Genomic DNA, 24,110 nt, shown 5'->3' with positions numbered 1-24,110 from the left:
GTGCTAGGATTAGAGACGTCTGCCACTACTGCCTCCTGAGTGCTGGGATTAGAGGCATTCGCCACTACTGCCTCCTGAGTGCTGGCATTAGAGGCAGCTGCCATCACTGCCTTGCCATACACATTTTTTTAAAAAAGTTAAAATGGAAAGAACTTCATTCTGTGGGGTCCTCTAGTGTTTTTCAGAACATAAAAGCATAGATTTCTCTCTCACACACATTATTGGTGCGGGAGAATTGTTTGTATTCTGTCAATCATGTTTTAAATAAACGCTGATTGGCCAGGCAAGAGGTGTAGGTGGGAAAACCAGGCAGGAAGTGGAAATGATGCAAGGAGAACAGGAGAATTCTGGGAAGGAGGAAGTTAATTCCTCCCACACCTGCCCAGATCACCAAAGCAGCAGGATGTGATCTGCCCCAGCTGAAAAAGGTACTGAGCCACATGGCTAAAATAGGTCAGAAAAATGGGTTAATCAGGATGTGAGAGTTAGCCAGTAAGAAGCCTGACCTAATGGGCCAATCAGCATTATAATTTACAGAGATCGCTTGTGTGATTTTTCTCTGGGACTAAACATCTGGGGGGCTGGGCAGGACCGAAACACAAACAGGCAAGCCCAGCCCCCTCATGTTACACATTATATGTGGTTTAAATACACACCTGTTGACTGTTTTATAATTGCTACTATTTCATTTATATGTATGTATGTTTGTTTGTTTGTTTTTTTAAGGCAGGGTCTTACTATGTAAACCCTGACTTAGAACTCATGTAGACCAGGCAGGCCTCAAACTCACAGAGATTAACCTTCCCTCTGCCTCTCAAATCCTGGAGTTTTTCACTATACCACACTCCAAGATGCAAATATACAGTGATAAAATAAAAAATAAGTCTTAAAAAGATAAATTATTGCTTTAATTCCAAAATATTTGACCTTTCAAAGCAAATGCAGTATCATGAGATGCTGCTAACATTTCTCTTGCACCATGTCCAATCATCTAGTCACTAAATGGGCAGGAACAGTTCTCTTCTGCATTCACAAGGATGCTACTTCCTGTTGTCCTACAGTCACAGAAGACTTTGGACTGTGTGCCTTTTGCTTCTCCCCTCATAATCACAGCGCAGTGTGCAGAGTTGCTGCTGAATACTGTGCTGTATCAGCTACTGCTGAAGGGGAGAATTGATGCCCTCTGCCGTAAAATTACATTTTGCATGTGGTGGTGGGGTATGTGAGTGTATAGAGGCTATAGTTCATCATTGGACACCCTCTTCAATTGCTTCCTATTAGCCAGAGCCATACCATTTTGTCTGTCTAATGTTTTAAGTGTAGGTTTCTTGCCAAGGCCTTGCTCTGGACATAGTGTCTTTTGTAGGTAAACATTCTCTCTGACTGGTGTCAGGACTTCTCAAGTTTCCAGTTGCATGTAATTCTTGCTTCCATGTTGGATAAACAATACCCTTAAGACTCAGTCAAATGGTAAAACATCTGGAAATGACAAAATCAAAACACGTGCCAAGACAGCATTGAGAATTTAGATTTTAAAGAGATCCCATGTCTCAACCACTATATTATGTATGTTTGCGAAATTGTGGCCCTGTGAGAAGACCAGAACATATAGATGGCCATTCGCAAAAGGCTTATTGTAGGTCACAGAAATACCCTAGGTAAGTATATCTTTTATGTATTTTGTGACAAACCTACCACAAGTGTGGTTTCAGGCACTTTTCTTTGCTCACAGATGCTCAGTGTGGGTAAGGCTAATGGAGTCTAGCTCTCGTCTTTCACTGTGGTCTTCCTGCGACTGCATCCAGCATGGGAGCACTACTGGAATGAACTGTCTAGTAGAGCCCAGCGTAGACATCTGATGCTTTTGTTGGGATGTTGAGAAGAGTCCCTCACTGTCATTTCTCTAGCAAGGGGTAACTAGACTTCTTTACACCGTGGGCCAGGAATCCTGAAACTGTCAGGCCTCCATAGAGCCTGGAGCTGAAGTGGCCTCCATTTTTGTCATTTGGTGGTCAAAAGAATATCAAGGCTAGCTAAGATGGGGGTGGTGGGGTAGAAAGTCCCAAACCAACAGTTTGGCCCCTTTAAATCTAACATAGTAGGGCCTGGCCATGCAGCTCGATGGTAGAGTCCCTAGCACTTAGGAAGCCCTGGGCTCTGACCTGCAATGTCGTTTAAACTAGGGCTGGTAGTGCATGCCCATAATCCCTCCTACTCAGTAGGTAGAGGCAGGAGGATTAGAAACTCAAGGTCCCTGTCAAATTAAGAAAGTTGTAAACCAGCCTAAGATACGTGAGACCCTGTTGTAAAGTTCATTACAGTAATTTAAATCACAGCCCATTGATTTGTTAAAATGACTTCTTTCATTTAGAGGTGGGGGTCTCACTGTTGCCCAGGCGGTGCCGAAATTATGAGTTTAAGGGGGCCTCCTGCCTTAGCCTTCTCAGTAGCTGGAGTTACAGGCATGTGCCATAGAACAAGCTGCTGAGTATATTGTCTTCCTCAACTCGATCCAAAACTTCGCAGGAAGAGAAGCTGCTTGTGACATCTGTGATGTCACGGATGGTGGCCAGAGCAGTCAGCAGCCACAAAACTTTCATCTCCGGAAGCAGGTATGTGAGATGGACTATAAATAGCTATTTCTGCTCCTCTGATTTCCCCATATCCTTGTGTAATTTAGGGTGAGGGAAAATTCCACCAGCCTGTTCCAGGTGGGAGGGGACACTGGTTCTTCCTGTCTATAGACTCAGATTGGAAATGTCAGATAACAGATTTTGGTAAAGGGGGAGAACCAATCCTGATTAGTTACCCTTATTTAAGGCTCTCCAACCACAGTGTTTGTAGTTCCCAAGCAGAAGAGACTTGAACTAAAACAGTGATGGGGAGCCTGATGTGAGTCAAATTTGACATGGAGCCCGACGTGAAGTCGTTCTGCTGCCTTTGAGCACTGAACCATTTTCTGTGTTTTGATATTCTCTGCTCTGTGCTGGGAATACATCTTCAGGAGCAACTGCTCCCTACCTCAGCCTTCTTTTTCTGTCTTGACCACCTTTTTTTTTCTCCAGGATAACATTTTGTTCTTTGGCCTCTTCTCTCACTGTTCACAACTTGTGACACATCTTGTTTTTCTTCTTGAAACCTTGTACACATTAATTACACCGTCATTTGACAAATACTTCCGAGTCTGGCTGGTATTAGCGTGTTGACACTCACTCAAATCACTTTAGTTTGATTTGTGCCTCTGCTGAGTATCCGTTGTTTTAGGAAGTCTATAATGTTGCACACGTTGGATTCTCAATTATCGTGAAGCTCTGAACGACCTGAAGACAGTGGCTCTATATCCCAAGCCAAATTCCCAAGTAGATGTTTCCGGAAGAGGAAGCAAGGTCAGAAGTAGCATTTCCAGGATATTCACTAGAGCCCACTTCTACCCACCCAGAACAAACTTCTAAAGACATCTGTCCGTATATGAGATTTTTTTTTGTCAAAATTTAGATTAGCTTTTCCAATGGGAGAAAAAATTATCTCAGGGACAGATTTAAAAATAAAACCGTAGGCAAGGAAACAACAAAGCCTTGCCGCCTCGCTGGTTGCTATAACAAGCAAATAGAAGTCAGCCAATCAGTGTGCAGAAAGACCTCCAGGCCCAGCCAATGGGGAGCGCGCGCCGTGCGTGCGGCTGCCCAATGGGGCACGAGCAGTGCGGTATTTGAATCGGCGACCGGGCTGTGAGTAGGGAGCAGCGAGACCCTGAGAAGGCCAACGGCGCCGCGGACTCCGGTGGCTGCCCCAGTCCGCACTTCCCAGCGCAGCCCTCATGGCGCTGCTCCGACGCCCGACGGTGAGTGCGCCCCGGGCTGCGGTGTCCTGCCCTGCCCGGGTGGCCCGGGAGGCTGCTGGCGAGGCCTTGGCAGAGCTGTTTAGAGGCAAGGGCCTGGGGTCCCCATGCCTGTCACTCACTGCTCAGGGCTGCGCCGCTCTGGGAATGAGAACCGGGAGGAACCGGGAAGCCGTCCAGTACCATTTTTCTGCTTTTCACATTTTTTTTTCACAGTTTACTTTGTGTGAACTTCACATTGGCATCTGCACTCTGTCTTCCAGGCCACGTTCATTAAAGTGTGGGTTTGTCATCTTATTTAAAAAAAAATAAAATAAAATAAATACAAAACCAAAAACCCACTCAAGTGGAAAAGTGAAAAACTTGGACCCCAGTATTGCAGATGGGGGGGGGCACGTACAAATTCTTATTTTGAGAATGAAAATACTGCTAGCTTTGAGGCTGGAATTGTACCTGGGTCTACTTTACCTTGTTGAAAAGTAGAGGCCCCGACACAGCTGACTGCCATTGTCCTGGCTAGTTAAAAACTGCCAGTTCCTCTTCCGTGTGAATTTAAACCTAGTCTTCATTACCAGGCTTTAACCTGTAAAACGTTGAACTTTTAAACACATTCTGAGATTAGCAGTGGGGTGCTGGCAAGAAAGATTTGACATTCTGGCTTAGGGAATCTAAATCCTAAAAACTGCTGAGTCTTGTAGATCTAACTCCCACTAACAAGTCATTTTTGTCTAATTGGTTCTTTCAAGTTACTTAATACTTAAACTCTTTCTGTTGGGATGGGCTAGGGTTTTGCCTGACTTATCCTGAGAGGTCAGTTTACCCCGCCCCCAGTTGGGAGGTGTTTTAGAATTAGGAAACCCCTGACTCTCAGGGACATATTTCCTCATGAAATATTTATTACTTCTACAACAGAGTAAACTTTGGGGTATGAGTAACAAACCTTGTTTTGTTAACTGTGTTCTGGAAAAGCCTATTACGGTCAACTGGCAGTAGTTTTTTTCCTTTTTCATACAATTGTATCTCTCCTGTTTCATTGCAAATAGTTTTAATTTGAGAGTCTGTGCTATAAAAAGCTGTATTTCTATAAAAAGGTGACATTTCTTATTCCTTGACTGGTATTATAATGAAAGCTACTGTATGTCTGAGACACGGGCATTTTAAACAACCCGACCTATTATTAACTAGTGGTGCCAAAGCTCTTAATCATTCTGATATACTCTGTGAAGGGAGGTTTCTATCTAAATGACTACAAGGACCGCTTGACTAGAGACGCAGGTTTATGAGAAGCAATTGTTGAGGTGTGAAACTTTGACATCTCTTAAAGACTACCTGAATATGCAAAACAGTTCGTAAGAGCAACAGGGAGATCTCTGTTTTACAGGTAAAGTAGCTGGGGGATTTGCCAGATTTTAGAGTGATATTTCAAATAACAGTTTTAGATTTCCTAAAATGCACCTTTTCCCTTTAAAAAAGGTAAACTTTTATTTATGTGCACGAATACTCTTCCATGTATATGCAGTACACTGAAATCCAGGGCAGGGCGTCAGACCCCTGGCACTGGCATTACAGGCTGTTGTAAGCTGCCAGTGGGTGCGGGGGTCGTCTGCTCCAGGAGCGGCCAATGCCTTTAACTTCAGAGAGCCATCTCCAGCCCCTCTCCCCTTTATAAATGGAGTGCAGTCTATTCACCTTTTCCAGAGCAGTTCTGGAGTATCTGACATTAGGTAGGTGGGGATTTTTTTTTTCATTTTCTCTGTTTAACTTTTTGTTTGTTTGCTTGTTTGCTTATTTATTGTCTGTTGTGGGTCTTTTGTTTCTGTGTTGTTTTAAGGTGTCCAGTGATTTGAAGAATATTGACACAGGAGTTAACCCGAAAACTAAGAGCCATGTGACTATCCGCCGGGCAGTTTTAGAAGAAATTGGAAATAAAGTTACAACCAGAGCAACCCAAGTGGCTAAGGTAACAGGGTCGAAGTGACCTGTGTGGAGAGCCACGCTGTACAGGCCACACTGGTTGTCTTGGCATGCTCACTGTTTCTTTTCCCTTCTAGAAACCTCAGAACATCAAAATAGCAGTTCAGCCCCCCAAAGTGACAAATGCCAACAAACAGCCGAAACCTACCGCTTCTGTGAAGCCAGTGCAGATGGAGACGCTGGCTCCGAAGGTAGGAGGGCCTGCCTGAATTTACCTGCATGCATTTCCATTCTTTAATTTTAATGTCTCGAGTATGGGTATTTTTCCTGCATGTATGTCTGTGCACCACTTTCAACTCTGGTGACCTGAGAGGCAAAAAAGAAGACATAGGATTCCCTGTAACTGAAGTTACAGGTGGGCGTGAGCTGGCATGTGAGTGCTGGGAATAAACCTGGGCCCTCTGAAAGAACAGCCAGTGCTCTTAACTGCTGAATCATCTCTCCAGCTCCCAACTTGGTGGGTTTTATTAAAATAATGCACAGTAGGAATGACCTTCCTTACAACAGGAAGCCCACCATTCTGAAGCCTGAAACTCACATAAAAATAAGATAATCCCATAATTGTACATTGGTTAATGGGGGTCTCTCTAACTGAGTAGCTCAGCTAGACTCAGAATGCTAAGGGACTCTGTGGCTCACCCATTTCCCATAACATCAAATGTATGCATGCTCTCATATATGATTGCTATGAGATAGACTTTGTTCGAGTGACAAGCTATGGCAATAAGCATTTCATTGTATCTCTGTCTGTGTGTTGTATGATTTCACTTCAGACATTCTTGAGAAATCCCTATATTGAGCACTTACTATACACATCCAGTTGCGTTAAGGTTCCAGCGATGTCTTGCATCAGGAGGCATATCTAGGAGGGACCTATGTTCCTGGAAACAAGGTTAGCAATCTTAGGGGGTATCATTAATGACTTGAGGCATCTCAGTGTCAGGTGGCTGGGAAGGCACAGTCTCTGGAAGACAACTCAAGAAGGGCACAGATTCTAAGGGACTCTGTGGCCCAGGGCTACTTGGTTCTCAGAGGGCTGTGTATGTGTATGTCAGAGGATAATCTTAGATGCTGTTCCTCAGGTGGTATGACCTTTTTTTTTTGAGAAAGGATCTCACTATATAGCCCCAGCTGGATTGGAGCTCATAGATCTGCCTGCCTCTGCCTCTCAGGTGCTGGAATTAAGGGCATGTACCATCATGTTAGGCCTGACATTTTTTTTCTCTCTCTCCTTTTCCTCCTTACAGGGTCTCTCAGATGGCTAGGAGCTCACCCAGTAGGCTATGCTGATTGGTCAGTAGAGCCTGCTAAGAGTGTATGTCTCAGACTCCCTAACACATGCCACCACCACTGTTAGCTTTTATACTGATTTGGATTCTGGGAATCAAATGTGGATAAGCACTTTACCACCTGAGCCATCTCCCTAGCTTCAGTGGTGATTCTGAAAAAAACTTAGCAGAAAAAAAGTGCCTGTTGGGGTTTGTATGAGAATAACCCCTATAGGCGCATATACTTGAGTAGTTAGTTCCCAGTTGGTGGAAATGTTTGGGAAGGATTGGGAGGTGTGGCCTTGTTGAAGGAGGTGTGTAGTTAGGGGGTCACACCATTCCCATTTAGCTCTCTCTGCCTTTTGTTTGTAGACTAAGATGTAAGTTCTCAGCTGCTACTCTAGCACCATGCTTGCCTGCCTGATGCCGTGCTCCTTGTCACGATGGTCATAGACTTTCAGGCTTTGCAACTGTGAGACCCAAATTAAGTGTTCTTTTTCTATAAGTTGCCTTGGTCATGCTGTCTTATCGCAGCAATAGTAACTGAGACAGCGCCTTTTTTGTGATTAAGGGCAGCAACAACATCACAGCACAAAGCTACAATAAGCTGGGCTGGAGAGATGCTCAGAGGTTAAGAGCACTGGCTTCTCTTCCAGAGATCCTGAGTTTAATTTCCAACCACATGGTGACTCATAGCTATCTATAATGAGATCCGGTGCCCTCTTCAGGCCTACAGGTATATATGCAAGCAGAATACTGCATCCCTGCCCCCTCCAGACAGGGTTTCTCTGTAGTTTTTTTGGAGCCTGTCCTGGAAGTAGCTCTTGTAGACCAGGCTGGCCTTGAACTCACAGAGATCTGCCTGCCTCTGCCTCCTGAGTGCTAGGATTAAAGGCGTGCTCCACCACCGCCCGGCTTAAATAAATAAATCTTAAAAAGTACAGGAGGCTTATATAGAATCATACCTAATCCTTTAGTCAAGGGGTCTGCAGGTCTACGCTAAGTCAGAGGCTTGTCTGAGGAAGCAGGAGATAAGGTTGGGAAGAAAGTTGCAGATTGAATTGTAGGCCTTAGGGTCTAGACTCTATGTCTCTTCAATGTGTGTGTCTTTCGATGCAAGATCTCATGCTCTCAAACTCTGTGTGTCCTAGGGTAATACTTCTGATCCTCTTGATCACAGTGAATACTACCATGCCCACTTCGTGTTGAGGATCAAACCTGGGACCTCATGCACATTAGGCATATGTCTGCCAACTGAACCACATCTTTAGGCACCCCCTTACTTTTTAAAAATGTTGCATTTAGTGTGTATGTGCGCATGTGCATTTGGAGGTCAGAGGGCAATTTTCCAGGGTGGCTTTTCTTCCTCCATGTGAGTCGCAGGGTTAGGGTGGCAGCAAGTGCCTTTACCCACTGAACCATCTTACAGGAGCCATCTTCCTCCCTCCTCCATCCTTTCTCTTTCAGGGTCTTTCACTGTAGCTCAGGCTGATCTCAAATTCAGAGTAGTCTCCCTATCTCTGCCTCCCAAGTGCTGGAATTATAGGCATATGTCAATCCCATACCTGGCCAATGAATATTTATTTGATAAAAATAATCTTTTTTTTTTTTTTTGGAGACAGGGTTTTTTTGTAGCTTTGGAGCCTGTTCTAGAATTGTTTGGTAGACTAGGCTGGCCTCAAACTCATGGAGATCCGCCTGTGTCTGCCTCCCAAGTGCTGGGATTAAAGGCATGTGCTACCACCGCCCAGTGAACAGAAATTATCTTAACTGGGAGATCCATTCAACATATTTAATGAAATCCTATACAACCATAAATATGAATTAGTACAGCATTTAAAGATGTGAAAATGTTGGGAACATTAAGTGACAAAATCAGATTATATGTAATGTGCAAAATTAGATTTGCTCTTTTTCTTGGGGGTGTTTCAAGACAGGGTTTCTCTGTGTAGTGCCGGCTCTCCTGGAACTCAGATCTGCCTGCCTCTGCCTCCAAAGTGCTAGGATTAAAGGTGTGTACCATCCCCCCTGCTCAGATTTGCTCTTAAAAGCATGCATTTATGTAAAATTTTAATCAGCGTTGTATTTTTTAATATTGGCTTTAAGAATTTCAGGCTTCAGGGGCAAGGGATGTAACTCAGTTGGTGGAGTGTTTGCCCAGCATACATGAAGCCCTAGGTTCAGTGCCTAACACTGCATGAACTAGTCCGTGGAGGTGGTCATCTGTAATCCTAGCAGGAGGATCAAAGTTCAAGGCCATCCTTGGCTACTTATGGAGTTCTAGGTCAGCCCAGGATAAATAATTCAGGCTTTCACAGGAAACTGAAGCAAAGAAGGAAGGCATCTGTTTATCAGTCAGCTGTAGAAGCTGTGCTTAGCATGTAAGAGCCCCAGGGTTTAGTCCTCAACATTGAAAAAAAAAACAGTGTTTATAAAAGAAGAAAGAAAAGTTGTTTCTTCCTGTGACCTTCAGTGCTTCCCTCATTCTGGTTCCTTTTTTTCCATGGCTTGAGACCCCCTGTTTCAGACAAAAAAGGGGCTAAGAGGCCAGTCCGTGTAAAATCCCTTCAAACTTCTAGGGACTGGAGAGATGACTCCATATGCTACTCTTACACAGGACTGGAGGACTTCATTCCCAGCACTTGTGCTGGGTGGCTCACATAACTTAGCTTCCGGGGATTCAACCAATTCAACCTCTTCTGGCCCCTGTGGTCACTGCTGTGCAGACCCACTCCCCCCCTCCCACACACACATACACACATAAGTATAAACAGTCTTTAAAATATCACTGGTTAAAGGATGTGCTGGGTGTTGTGACTTAGAATTACCATCAAGGAGCAGTTAGTTACTGCCACTCAGACATACTAACTTCAGATTCACAGTAGCGAAGGGACCATCGAGCCCACGGTGTCGGCAGGAGAGCCCTCTTCGAGCCTGGCACTGGCTGTTACCTGCCCTATTTGCTGCCACTTTACAAATATCTCTGGAGTTGTGCACACACCCAGTGGCGCGTAGGGGTTCTAGTAACTTCCTTAGAAAGCTATTGATCCCTGTGTCCATGAAAGCAGATGTTCCCAGAATTACAGGTTATAAACCTGGAGAGGGAGGTCTTTGCTGTGTGGATGAGGCAGCTGCTTCTCAGATGGCTGAGACTTAACTCAGGCGTTCACAGCAGTTCTCACACAGCATTTGGTGTGCGGGGGGGGGGGGGGGGGATGAGGGGAAGGGACGGATGGGGGAGCGACCAGTGTTTTTTCTGAGCTGGAAAGCCTTGGTAAACACTGACTAGTTTGAAGGAAGACGGGTATTTGCTGCAAATTTGGGCAAGCATGGGCAAGCATGGGTATGGGCAAGCAAGTTTCCTAGGGCCCAGACAGACCAGGCAGCTAAAATTCTTGGGAAGTGGTCTCTGTTCATAGCCTTACAGAAACAGTGTGGTGGCCAGGCGACCCAGCTCTGAGGGCAGGGCTGGGGGTGGGGGCAGTTCAAGGTCACTGAGTTCAAGGTCAGCCTGGGCCACAGGAGAAAGAAAAAAAAAACCTGTAAGTGAATGGAAAATAAGCACAGTGCTCTCAGTCTTTTAAATAAAAGGAGTGAAATGAAACAGCGCTAAAGCGGGGCGATAGATGGATAGGACACAGTTAAGCCTCCTTGCTGCCTCCTGACGCCGGCGGAGGGCGGAGCTGTGTTCCTAGAAACAGTCTTGGTAACAGGTTCTGCTCCACCACTGCCCTGCTCTGAAGGGAACACTTGTTGGAGCAGTTCCTCATGGAGCCCCTCCCTGCTGCACTTCTCTGTTGCCCAGCGTGGAGGTGTGGCCCGGAGCCCCAGCACTGAGGCAGGGTAGTAGGACTGTAAGGACGGGACAGCCACTGCTTTTCACAGCAAGACCCTGTCTCAGCAAAATAAGGCAGCAGCAAGGCAGCAGCGTAGGAGCCACAATCAACACCTGAGCGCTCCCTGTGCTCACCCCTGTGACAGCCCCCACCCAGTCCTCCATCCTTCCAAATAAGGGGCTCCTGAGTTAAGTCAGATGGCACATCCTCAGCTTCTGACTGGCCTTTTCAGTTGTCCATGGCAACCAATAGGCTTCTTTGTTAGTCTAGTTTGAAGGTTTTAACTTGCATATTACTTCTGCCATTTTAAAATTGCTCTTAATAATTCATTTTTAAGGACAAATTTTGAGTTGCAGACCCTAACTCATGATGTTTAAATTTCATGTTTATATTTATTTTTTTAACTGATGCATAAAAATGGCACTTATTCCTGAATAATCATGTGACCCTTTGAAGCACACACACCAGGCAAATGAAGGTTAAACATTTATTTCCTGCACCATTCTTACTAGCAAGACCTTCAGAGCTCTTCCTCGTAGCTTTGGAGGGATGGGCAGCATGCTGTGAGATCGCTCTGAAGGAAAGACAGAGGGACAGTAACACCATAGGCTGTACTCAGGATGGACCTACAGGGGTTCTCTGCTGTAAGATTTGGGACCCTTTGCGCTCACAGGCTGGGGTAGCTGTAGAGATCAGTGGGGAGGGCGAGACACTAGAAAAATAATTTGCTTTAGCTCTGGAGCCAGAGTACTTTAGTTTCAGGACTTGTCAGTGTTCAACTAAAATGGAGAAGCTTTAGAGGGGTGGGGGGGTGCATGCCTTTAACCTCAGCGTCTAGGAGGCAGAGGCAGGTGAATCTCTGTGAGTTTGAGACAAGCCTGATCTACAAACTGAGCTCCAGGACAGCCAGAGCTGTTACACAGATAAACCCTATCTCAAAATAAAATCAGAACAAAAACAAGACAGAGAAGCTTTTCAGTATGGGGTGGCCGTGGCTAACAGTAGGACTGCTCTGTATGTTGCCCTGCTGTCTAGTAGCACACCTCTGGACTCCCATGACCTCTGCTCCTAGCTCCACCCCTCTGTAACAAGCAAGGTGACGCAGTTGTCATCGTCTTATTATTAACTACTATCCCTACAGATTTGAGACAGGCTCCCGCTATGTAGCCCAGGCTAGCCTAAGTGCTGATCCTCTTAGTGCCTCACGCACCGTACAGAGAATGGTGCGGTGGGCCTGCACGCTTGGTGACGTGTCTAAACAGTGATGGGGTCCTTGAAAAGGGTCACGCTTACCCAGGACACTGCCCTCATTCATTCTGGTTCTCTGAAGTTTGTAAATTCTGAGTGGCAGGCATACCCGCTTAGCCCTCATTGGTCTGGACCTTCGTATATCGCTGAAGAGGCAGATCATGTTTTGAACTGCCTCTTCCCTAACACTCCACCTCCTGTTTCTTACTCTAAGACTAGAAATTATTAATCTTCAATTTAGTTAAAATTACCTATGTGGTTCTGTTTTAACTTTTTGTTATTTTTGAATCATTTTCTCACTCTAGCGCTGTTAACCTGGAACTTTCTGGCTCAGACTGGATTCCAGTTCCTGGCTATCCTCCTGCCTTCCCTCCCTGTGCTCAGACTGCAGGTCTGAGTCAGCATGTATCCTGCTGGCTTACATAAGCTGTGCTCTGGGTTTGCATTTTGTCCCCATAATATGTATTCTTTATGGTCTAGAAGTAAGTCCCGTTTGGCACTTTGAGAGGGGCCGCTTATTCTTTTCAAACAATAGGTTTTTTAATACATTTTTTTATTGATATTTATTGAGCTCTACATTTTTCTCTGCTCCCCTCCCTTTCTCTCCCCTACCCCCTTCAATCCTCCTCCAAGGTCCCCATGCTCCTAATTTACTCAGGAGATCTTGTCTTTTTTTACTTTCTACTTCCCATGTAGATTATATCTATGTAAGTCTCTCTTAGTGTCCGCATTGTTGTCTAAGTTCTCTGGGATTGTGGTTTGTAGGCTGGTTTTCTTTGCTTTATGTTTTAAAACCACCTATGAGTGAGTACATGTGATAATTGTCTTTCTGTGTCTGGGTTACCTCACTCAAAATAATGTTTTCTAGTTCCTTCCATTTTCCTGCAAAATTCAAGCTGTTGTTATTTTTTTTCTGCTGTGTAGTACTCCATTGTGTAAGTGTACCACATTTTCCTTAACCATTTTTCGGTCAAGGGACATTTAGGTTGCTTCCAGGTTCTGGCTATGACAAACAAAGCTGTTATGAACATAGTTGAGCACATGTCCTTGTGGCACGATTGAACATCCTTTGGATATATACCCAAAAGTGGTATCTGGGTCTTGAGGAAGGTTTGTTTCCTAATTTTCTGAGAAATCGCCACACTGACATCCAAAGGGGTTATACCAGCTTGCATTCCCACCAGCAATGCAGAAGTGTTCCCTTTACCCCACAACCTCTCCAGCATAAGCTGTCATCAGTGTTTTTGATCTTGGCCATTCTTACAGGTGTAAGATGGAATCTCAGAGTTGTTTTGATTTGCATTTCTCTGATGACTAAGGATGTTGAACATTTCCTTAAGTATCTTTCAGCCATTTTAGATTTCTCTGTTGAGAGTTCTCTGTTTAGGTCTGTACTCCATGTTTTTTATTGGATTATGTGATCTTTTGGTGTCCAATTTCTTGAGTTCTTTGTATATTTTGGAGATCAGACCTCTGTCTGATGTGGGGTTAATGAAGATCTTTTCCCATTCTGTAGGCTGTTGTTTTGTCTTGTTGACCGTGTCCTTTGCTTTACTGAAGCTTTTCAGTTTCAGGAGGTCCCATTTATTAATTGTTTCTCTCAGTATCTGTGCTGCTGGGGTTTTATTTAGGAAGTGGTCTCCTGTGCCAATGCATTCAAGTGTACTTCCCACCTACTCTTCTATGAGGTTCAGTGTGGCTGGCTTTATGTTGAGGTCTTTGATCCATTTGGACTTGAGTTTTGTGCATGGTGATAGATATGGGTCTATTTTCATTCTTCTACATGTTGATATCCAGTTATGCCAGCACCACTTGTTAAATATGCTTTCTTTTTTCCATTTGATATTTTTTGCTTCTTTATCAAAGATCAGGAGTTCAAAGATGTGTGGATTCATATCCGAGTCTTCTATTCAGTTCCATTGGTCCTCCTGTCTGTTCTTATGCCAATACCAATGCTGTTTTCAGTGCTATAGCTCTATAGTAGAGTCAAACAATAGTTTACACTTCATTATAAAATATTTATTTGAGTCGGGTGGTGATAGGACATGCCTTTAATCCCAGAACTCAGGAAGAGAGGAAGGAAGGTGGATCTCTGTGAGTTTGAGGCCAGTTTGGTCTACAGAGCAAGTTTCAGAGCTGCCAGGGCTACACAGAGAAACTGTTTCTAAAAACCAAAAGGAGAAAGAAAGCTATATATAGAGAGATATAGATATAGATATATAGATATTTGTTTGAGCTGCATAACTTTTTAATTTGTGTGAATTTACAAATAACCACCCTGTTGGCATAAGTACATAAGATCCAGGCCGCATCCCTGCTAAGCCTATGTCGTCTCCTGCTTATTCAGACTGGAATAAGCCCTTCTGCCTTCTGCTTGCCAGGGTCTAAACTTAGAAGGAGTAGTGAAAGAGCAAAAACATGATTGCAGGAGAGGTTGCTGCCGGGGAGCCATCAGCTCCGGTGTTCTGACCTCCGTGGTCTCGCGTTCATTACTGAGCACCCACGGTGTGAGGGCTCCTGTGTGAGCAAAGTTAACTCGATACACAGACGCTCGCGGGAGACAGAAAACAAGCCAGCTCTGTATAGACAGTGTGCGGGATGCAGGAATAGGCGCGCCAGCAGCACAGTAACTCCAGTCTTCCCTGCTGGAGTAGGATCCTTCCCCTGCCCCTGAGGATGTCTCCATGAAGGAAGAGAGCCTCTGCCAAGCTTTCTCTGATGCTCTGCTCTGCAAGATTGAGGACATAGATAACAAGGACTGGGAGAACCCTCAGCTCTGCAGTGACTACGTGAAGGACATCTACCAGTACCTCAGGCAGCTGGAGGTGGGCAGGCCTTTGCGTCTGGGTTGCACTAGCCGTGTGAACTTTCGCAGGGATGTGGGGAGGAAATGATATCAGCTGGTTGAACTTTTGAATTGCCCCAATAGGTTTTGCAGTCCATCAACCCGCACTTCTTAGATGGAAGAGATATAAACGGACGTATGCGTGCCATCCTGGTGGACTGGTTGGTCCAAGTCCATTCCAAGTTTAGGCTTCTACAGGAAACTCTGTACATGTGCATTGCCATCATGGACCGGTTCCTACAGGTGAGCGCAGTTGCGGGGGTGTGGTGCTGGCTGCCCTGTGAACATGACATCGACGCTTCTGAAGTGGAAAGCTGAGCTGGGGCTCCCAGGAAGGAAAAGGCTGGCAGCCTAGCGGAAATGCCAGAGAGTTTCACAGAGAGTTTCAGTTACTAAAATGGGGAAGCAGGCCAAAGGTCTGAGGCCTTTGATGCCGCTGACCAGCTCTGGGCAATCCTGTTCACAAAAGCTCCAGGACACACATTCACAGTATTCTTTCCTGAGTCTTTTTTTGATTTGATTTCCACATAGATAATGGAAGTATCTTGGGGGATGGGCCTCAGGTCTAATCCTGAGGTCACCGTGTGAGGTCTTGCATGTATACCTTGTATTGCAAGCCTAAAGGTAGTTTTATCTACTAATTTCAGTACGTTTATGTTTTGACTACAGCTTGTCACATACGGACAGGTATTTTGGGCTAAGAGTTTTGGTTTATGGGTCCTGCATAGCTGTAGTCGTTTATTAGGGAAATAAACCATCACATGGTACAGAAGTGAGCCGAAGCCTCTGGTGGCGTTGATGCTGGTGTTCCAGCCCTACCCACACCATTTTCACTGTCTGATGCTCTCAGAGTCCATGTTCCCTCATCTCAGAGCTGAGGGAGAGAATCTTGGTTTCTTTGTTTATTGTTTTTTTTCTTTGAGACAGGGTTTCTCTGTGTAATTGCCCTAGCTGTCCTGAACTCACAAAGACCCATCTGTCTCTGCCTCCCAAGTACAGTGATTAAAGGTGTGCGCCACCAGCCCAACTAAGAATCTTGATTTCTAACTAGCTGTGGTAATGAATCATCTCAGAAATGCAAAAAGAGGGCTGGAGGTCTGGAGAACTGGCTCAGCGGTTAAGAGCACTGACTGCTCTTCCAGAGGACCCAGGTTCAATTCCAGCACCCACATGGCAGCTCACAACTGTCTGAAAATCCAGTTCCAGGGGATCTGACACCTTCACACCAATGCACATAAAATAAAGATAAATAAATCATAAAAAAATTAAAAAAAAAGAGGGCTGGAGAGATGGCTCAGAGGTTAAGAGTACTGTCTGCTCTTCCAGAGGTTGTGAGTTCAATTCCCAGCATCCACATGGTATCTCACAAACATACAGAATGAGATCTGGTCCCCTCTCTGGCATACAGGCATACATTCAGGCAGAACATTATATAGATAATAAACAAATCTTTGAAGGAAAAAAAAGAAATGCAAAAATAGGCCAAATCCTTCCCAAAACAAAGCAGGGATACCAGTGTGGAGCAGACTGAGAACCCAGAGCATATTGGGAGGAATGTAAGGAGTGGCTGAGACCCTAGAGCCACCTTTGAAATATTTATCAGCTGCCAATGCACAAGATACTGAGTGGCTAGCAGAGGTGTCAGATGACTGCTTTACTTGCAGGCTGCTGCTGCTGGTGGAGCCCCACAGCTTTGAGCCTGCTAGGCAAGACAGCCACTCTATCATCTGGCATCCCAGGGCTGGGGGTGGAGCTCAGTGGTAAACAGCCAGGGTGTTATTCATCACAGCACCCTCGCAGACAAAGACTGACTTAAAAGTCAATACTCATAACATATGGTTAGGTCAAGTATACAGATTCTGCTCTAACAATATGGTAATAATTATCACTTAAAATAATGACTGTGAGATACTTTCAAATCCTAACTTATAGATTGAGTGATTCTCAGTATACTCACTGGGCAGGAAAATGCAGTATTATCTTGTGTGTAGACTTCCAGTAATGAAAGCAGAAGCAAGAAAAGCAAAGTTCCAGTTAAAAAACCAAAGGTGCTGGAGAGATGGCTCAGTGGTTAAGAGCACTGGCTGTCCTCCCGGAAGACCCTGGGTTCAATGCCCAGCACCCATCTGGCAGCTCATAACTGTCTGGAGCTCCAGTCAGTTCCAGGGGATCTGAGACTGTCACACAGACATGCATGTAGGAAAAACACCAACACATATAAAATAAATAATTTTTAAAAACAAACTAAGCCCACACTTTTACTTGTCTATGTTTGGGGTATGGGTGTGTCTGCCATAGGATGAAGGTAGGAAAGACAGCCCTGGAGTTGGTTCTCAGCTCTGTGCCATATGGGTTCCATGGATTGAACTCAGGTCATGAGGCTTGGCAGCAGCTGGTACCTTTACCCACTGAGGTGTTTCTCTTCCCCTCCTTACCTCTTGTTTTAAGAAATTTACATTTACTGGGGCTGAGGGGTAAAGAGCACTGGCTGCTCTTCAGAGGTCCTGAGTTCAATTCCCAGCAACCACATGATGACTCACAACCATCTGTGATGAGATCTGGTGCCCTCTTCTGGTGTGCAGGAAGAACACTGTATACGTAATAAATAATTTTTTTTTGCAGAAAAAAAGAAGGAAGAAATTTCCATGTACTTAGTGTGGCAGCCCCTGTGGAGGTGAGAGCCAGCTCTGAGAGCTGGTTCTCTCCTTCCACCTTGTGGATGCGGGCTCGGGCTCAGGTCCAGGTGTGGTGGTTGTAAGGCTTTACCGCCGAGCCGTCTCACCAGTCTGTTTTAGGAAGTTTAAAGCACACGCGTTAGTTCACTGAGGTTTTTGCCCCAACTCTGAAGCACTGGGGAGAGATTTTTGTATGCATGTGGCAATTTGAACAAGAGGCTTTTCAAGGTGGTTGGTGGATATACTTTTGAGTAGGGAATATTTCAGCCTGCCATTCAGTTCTCACTTTTTGCTGTGACTTGCAGAGCACACCAAGTACAGGTCAAGGTCGTGCAGATGTTCGGGACCACCACCCAAATCTCTGGCGTCAGGTCCTCTGGGAGGACCCAATGAGATGGTGTGTTGGAATCTTACCGCTCTGCCCCGCCACTGTTCAGGTCTCCTGTGTCCTGCAAGAACTTGGTTCTGTCACACCATCCGCCCAGAGCCCTGGTGGAATTGATCAGTGGTGACTCCGGATGTGTTTGTTTTCAATCAGGCTCAGCCGGTCTGCCGGAAGAAGCTGCAGCTCGTAGGGATCACAGCTCTGCTCTTGGCTTCCAAATATGAGGAGATGTTTTCTCCAAATATCGAAGACTTTGTTTATATCACAGACAATGCTTACACCAGTTCCCAAATCCGAGAAATGGAGACTCTGATTTTGAAAGAGCTGAAATTCGAGTTAGGCCGGCCTTTGCCACTCCACTTCTTAAGGCGAGCCTCCAAAGCCGGGGAGGTGAGTGCCACTGTCTCCGGGAAGGTTGGCTTGTGCTCAGTCTCACCCCAGCACATCCAAGAGAAAGCTCCCATAGACCAGCTTCTGATGGGAGGTGAGTAGGCCAAATGCAGGCGCTCAGTGTGCTGCTCTCCTCTAGGTCGACGTGGAACAGCACACGTTAGCCAAGTACCTGATGGAGCTGACGCTCATCGACTACGACATGGTGCATTACCACCCTTCTCAGGTCGCAGCTGCCGCCTCCTGCCTGGCTCAGAAGGTGCTGGGCCAGGGAAGATGGGTGAGTTTAAGGGAGAAGAAAGCTGCATTTGGAGCCTGTGTGCTGTGAACTCGGGGGCCTGAGTCTGCGAGGCATGTGCTTCACTGACACAGTCACTTCTCAAGCCTGAATTTCATTGTGCCGTGGCCAGGCCCGCAAGCGTCGGCTAGCACTGCTGACCCGGCTGGGAGGTGGGTGCCACTCTGGGGAGAGGGCCGGTACTCTCTTGTGTACGTGTTTCACTCTGCCTTTGCCCAGCAAGGGGTAGAAGGATGCTTGTTGCTTGGAGTGCCCTCCAGACCTGTGCACCTGCTCTCAGACATGCCATGAGCACGTGGTCTGTTAGAGCTGAGAGCCTTTTACTGTCCTATGCTAGCCTTGTCTCAGGGACAGAGCCGTGCTCTGTGGCTGATGTGTGCTGGTGAAGTGGTTGGGCTGGACTGGGTTTTACAAGGTAAGAATTTCCCCACTTTTTTTTTAAATTTTAAATTTATTTTAGTCATTTTTTTGGAATGGACCCCAAGCCCTCACACATGCCGTCTAACAGCTGTATCTCAGCTGTTATCACTTTGATACAGGGTTGCACTATGGTGTCCTGTCAGCCCTAAACAGTCGCTGGGATACAGGCCTGCACCACCAGCCCAGCTCCCACACAGGAGACGTGGCGTGTGTTCTCCTATAGGGAAGGAAGTATATTGGGGCCCTTCATGGCTTCTGCTTGTGTTTCAGAATTTGAAGCAGCAGTATTACACAGGATACATGGAGAGTGAGGTGCTGGAAATCATGCAGCACATGGCCAAGAATGTGGTGAAAGTCAATGAAAACCTCACCAAATTCATTGTAAGTGCTGAAATCCTGAACTCGGGAAGCATTCGATTCTGGGCTGTGTGTGGAAGTGTTACTAGCGAGCATGATGCTCTTATAGCATAGGCTCTAAGAATGGAATGTACTGATTGGTTAACCTTGGCTAGCTAAGTAAGCTTGGTGCCTGGTCAGCCAGCCCGTGTGTTCCCACTCTTGCATCTGCATCCTGAGTAGGCACACAGCAAGCAGGGAAGACTGTTTGCTGTGGGTCTGGGAAGAGAGGGCCCCCTCTAGTGGCCTCCTGTTCAGTTCATTGTTACTCAGGGCCTGCATCCAGGCCTTTTGAAAAGGCTCCTAGTGAGTGAATATGGAGAAGGGAGAGGGACCTATGCCGGGAAAACATGGGGTGGCGGGGTGTGTATGTGTGTGCTGTGCCTGTGTGGGACACAAAATATCAGCATACCCCAAGGGGCCAGTGACAGAACGAAGCATTTGATTTGTGCCCTTACTGCATGATCTTGCTGGCACGCAGTTCTGGTGTGACTGAGCTGGAGGCATAGTGGCTGGGATTTGTGAAGTTCTAGTTGCCATACACTCTTAACTTTTTAAGACAGGGTGTCTCTGTATCCCTGGCTGTCCTGGAACTCACTTTATAGACCAGGCTGGCCTCAAACTCACAGAGATTTGCCTGCCTCTGTCTTTCGAGTGCTGGGATTAAAGGCGTGCACTGCCACCACTCGGTTTAGTTCCATTTTTAAAAAGCATGTGTATGAGTGTTTGTCTGCATATCACATACATACCAGGTGCCGTAGAGGCCAGAGGAGTGGGTCTAATCTCCTACGAGTGGGGTTACAGATGGTTGTGGGCACCGGGAATTGAACTGGGGTCCTCCTGAAGAGCTCCGGTGCTCTTAACCATAGAACCACCTCTCCAGCTCCCTTTTCCCAGTTTGTGCTGTCAGTCCCGATATCATTTACAACGACAGAGCCCTCACCAGTCAGATAGCTCCCCAAAGGGCCTCTTTTTCAGATCTTGAAACTGTTTCACTGCTGTGTGCCCAGCAGAACTGGAGGAGCCCGCTTGGTGCAGGGTGTTATGAGGGAAAGGCCCGGGGACCGTGCACCATCAGGGCTGTCTGAGATGGCGGAGATGGCAGCCATCGCCCTCACAGCTGTAGCTTAGACTGTGCTGGGCGGTCCTGAAACCTACTTAACCACAACTGCCTTCGCAGGCTGTCAAGAACAAGTATGCCAGCAGCAGGCTCCTGAAGATCAGCACGATCCCCCAGCTGAACTCCAAAGCCATCAAAGACCTTGCCTCCCCTCTGTTGGGCAGGCTCTAGGCAGCCGGGCTTCCATCGCGCATCTCTGATTTTGTACATACTCCTAGTTTACTTCTCAAACCATCTTCTCAGACTCATTTTTATGTATTGAGGAAAAATAAAGCTATTGATTTTCTTAAGGTATCCTGTGTATATTTGTATACTCTATACTGAAGAAATGTAAAAGGTTTACCCTAACTGAGCTTTGTATTGAGGAAGAATAAAACTATTGATTTTCTTAAGGTATCCGTGTATATTTGTATACTCTACACTGAATGGGTCTAAGCAGCAGATAGGACTTTATCCCCAGATGAATCTTAGCTATTGGTCTGTGCATTGGGAATGGGGATTGACAAGCGTTCCTTTTAGAGTCTTTAAATTTTATAAGGTCATGGGTGATTGGCAATGAGCACCCAGATCATCCAATAGGAGTATCTGCTTTTACCTAACCCAAGACAGTCGCTGGCTAGACTTGGGGTGAGCAACGGCTTGGACAGTTGTATCCACAATCAGCTGCTTGGTGCCTGTAAATGGAGGGGGCAGAGCCTAGAGGAAAACAAGGTGCTAACAAGACTCTAAACAAAGGTCAATTCTTGCAAATAAATGTCCCAAGAGATATTGGGGCCACGCCCCTGACAGAAAAGCATTTGAGCTTCTGATGAGCTAACTCTGCCTAGTGTTTGAGAAGGCAGCTGAGTAGTGACGTCAGAGGAATCTTGGCCTATGAAGTCTCGGTCTGGGTGCTCTCCACTCTCTGATCTGCCTGAATGTGCATATTCAGCCTGTCAGCAGGGAGCAGCTAGTACTGTCTAGTCTGCTCCAGGGGGAGTCTGGAACCAAGTAGCAGGATTTCCACAGCTGCCTACTGCTCAGTCCCCTGCCATCTCCCATTTCCTCCTTTAGTCTTCCTTAGGTCCATGTTGCCATCTTGTCCCTGGCCATAGGGACTCAAGACCAGGTCCCCTATAGCTCCATCTGTTGATGCTGCCAGCCCTTAAAACACTTGACTTGCTCTAAGAACCACTTTCTTGTGAGCCACACAGCTCCATGAGACACCAGAAGCCCCATTCACCGAGTTCACCATAATGCAATGGCCACTGCTCTGCTATATCCACGCATGATCTCAGAACCTGAGGTTAAAGCATTGCCAGTGACTCGGAACTCACAGTTCACAAAGCTAGAGATAGCCAGGTTCGGAAAGACGAGCCGCTAGGGAGTGCCTGGAGCTCGGGCGCATCATGAATAGCTTCTAAGAAGTTCAGAATTCAGGTTCTGCCTCCTCCTGGGACCTGTCCACCGTCAGAAATTATTTTAGTGTCAGTTATTTGCAGAAATTCCAGAGAGCAATTCCTTTTTCGTTTGCTTTTCTGAGACAGGGTTTCTCAGTAGCTATGTGAGTCCTGGAACTCACTTTGTAAACCAGGCTGGCCTTGAACTCCCAGAGATCCACCTGCCTCTGCCTCCCAAGTGCTCAGATTAAAAGTGTGTGCCACCACCACCCAACTCCAAAAAGCAATTCTAATTACCAGCCACAACTGGCAAGCAGGGTTGGCCCTTCCTCATGTTTGCCTCTTGTAGTGAAGAGGCAAGCATTCACGTACCTGTGAGAAGCCAGCGTCAGGCAGTGGTGGTGCACGCCGTTAATCCCAGCACATGGGAGGCAGAGGCAGGCGATTCTCTAAGTCCGAGACCAGCCAAGTCTACAGAGCAAGTTCCAGGGCAGTCAGGACACTTCTTATCCAGCCAGAACCATGCAGAGAAATTCTGTCTCAACCCCTCCTGCCCTTCCAAAAACTATAGGAAACCAGAACCTAGAATGTCCTGGTGCTCAGGACATACAAACCGACTTCAGAGCCCCAGTGATCAACCAATTCCTGTTCTCCTGAGTGACTTGACATCTAATGTGCCCCCCTGTTGCCTCTGGGGACTGCCCTGAAAGTGCTTTCTGTCAATAACACTTAATTGTGCCACACTTAGGAAGCATGTGACCTGCGGCAGCCTCTCAAGCTTCACCCAGCAAGGAACTGGTCCATCTAATTCAGCATTGAATAGATCCAAATGGCAAAGGGTGGAGTCGAGGGGAGGCTTTGCTGATGACTACCCATCTAGAAGACAAAAGATATGTTAGAACATTTTCCAGATCCTGTCTCCCTTTCTAGAGCATCCTTGGATGCTTTTATTGACATGGACATAGGTACCTGCATCCTCTTCCTTCTGTTTAGTGACCATGGAAGGAGGTGGAACCTATTTACAATATTTGTTCTATGTGATTCTTCAATACCCTCTGACCTTAATGAATTCTTGATCTTATCCTGCCTGTGCAAGATCCCAGCATTCAGGAGGCAAAGGCAAGTGGTTCTCTGTGAGTTCAGGGACAGACTGGTGTACAAAATGAGTTCCAGAACAACCAGGACTATTACACAGAGAAAATAAAAAAATAAAAAATATTTGCTTGAAAAAGAAAGAAAAGAAAGAGAAAGAAAGAAAAAGACCCAGCATTTAAAAACCCTCTTGGAGTAAACATTTTCTTTGACTCTTTTTCTCTAATTTATAATCTGAAAGCAATCACAATAAGCATTCAGATCCACTCTGAGTAATTTACCCATAATCTAAATACTATGGAATGCCCTTTATCCTTAGCCCGTTTAGGTTATGGCAACTGAAAAGTGAAAACAAAAGTGGGGTTGCACCAGGGCAGAAACAAAAGAAGTCATCAAAGAGGAAAGAATAGAGAGAAATAGATTTAGGGATGCTGGCCCTAAGAGCAGGCATTAAGACCCAGCCAGGAGGTGGTGGAGCATGCCTTTAATCCCAGGCAGAGGCAGGCAGATCTCTGAGTTCCAGGCCTGCCTGTTGTACAGAGTGAGCAAGGGAGTTCCATGAGAGCCAGGGTTACACAGAGAAATCCTGCCTCGTAATGAGTGAGGTAACGCAGACAAACCTGGGATACACTCACTTGTAGGTAGATATTAGCCATAAAAGAAAGGATAACCATGCTACAATCCACTGACCCAAAGAAGCTAAATAGCAAGGAAGGCTGAAATAGGGATACAAGAATCTTACTGTGAAGGGGAAATAGAATAGAATAGAGGGATGGGGGGATGGGACAGGGGAGGGTCTATATAGGGATGGGGGACATGGGGACAAGAAGGATTCCAGGTAGAGAGTTCTGGGAAAGACAACTGGAACTAGGGGCATCTCTGGGATGAGCTAGAAACCTAGTGTAATGGAAACTCGCAAGAATCTAGGAGGGTGACCCTTGCTAAG

At 46.0% G+C, this 24,110-nt stretch overlaps 1 protein-coding gene across 1 annotated transcript; it reads left to right on the top strand.

Moving 5' to 3' along the window:
* The first annotated feature begins 3,685 nt into the window (after positions 1-3,685).
* Positions 3,686-21,085, top strand: Ccnb2 (cyclin B2). Its single transcript, XM_048423457.3, has 9 exons — positions 3,686-3,841; positions 5,670-5,798; positions 5,890-6,003; positions 14,819-14,989; positions 15,094-15,252; positions 18,223-18,459; positions 18,599-18,739; positions 19,448-19,558; positions 20,754-21,085. Exons 1-9 carry the CDS (start codon positions 3,818-3,820, stop codon positions 20,862-20,864), a joined length of 1,197 nt encoding a protein of 398 aa, XP_048279414.2. The 5' UTR covers positions 3,686-3,817; the 3' UTR covers positions 20,865-21,085.
* Positions 21,086-24,110: the final 3,025 nt, after the last annotated feature.

This window comes from Myodes glareolus, chromosome 4, assembly GCF_982192425.1.
Source record: "Myodes glareolus chromosome 4, mMyoGla1.1, whole genome shotgun sequence".
NCBI classification, from domain to species: Eukaryota; Metazoa; Chordata; class Mammalia; order Rodentia; family Cricetidae; genus Myodes; species Myodes glareolus.
This window is presented reverse-complemented; position numbering and strand designations above follow the sequence as displayed.

Bases quoted from the DNA above. Each gene is read 5' to 3' on its own strand.
- Ccnb2 (XM_048423457.3), top strand. From the start codon at position 3,818: ATGGCGCTGCTCCGACGCCCGACG. The intron at 3,842-5,669 runs GTGAGTGCGCCC...TGTTGTTTTAAG, and splicing joins CGCTGCTCCGACGCCCGACG to GTGTCCAGTGATTTGAAGAA. The intron at 5,799-5,889 runs GTAACAGGGTCG...TTTCCCTTCTAG, and splicing joins GAGCAACCCAAGTGGCTAAG to AAACCTCAGAACATCAAAAT.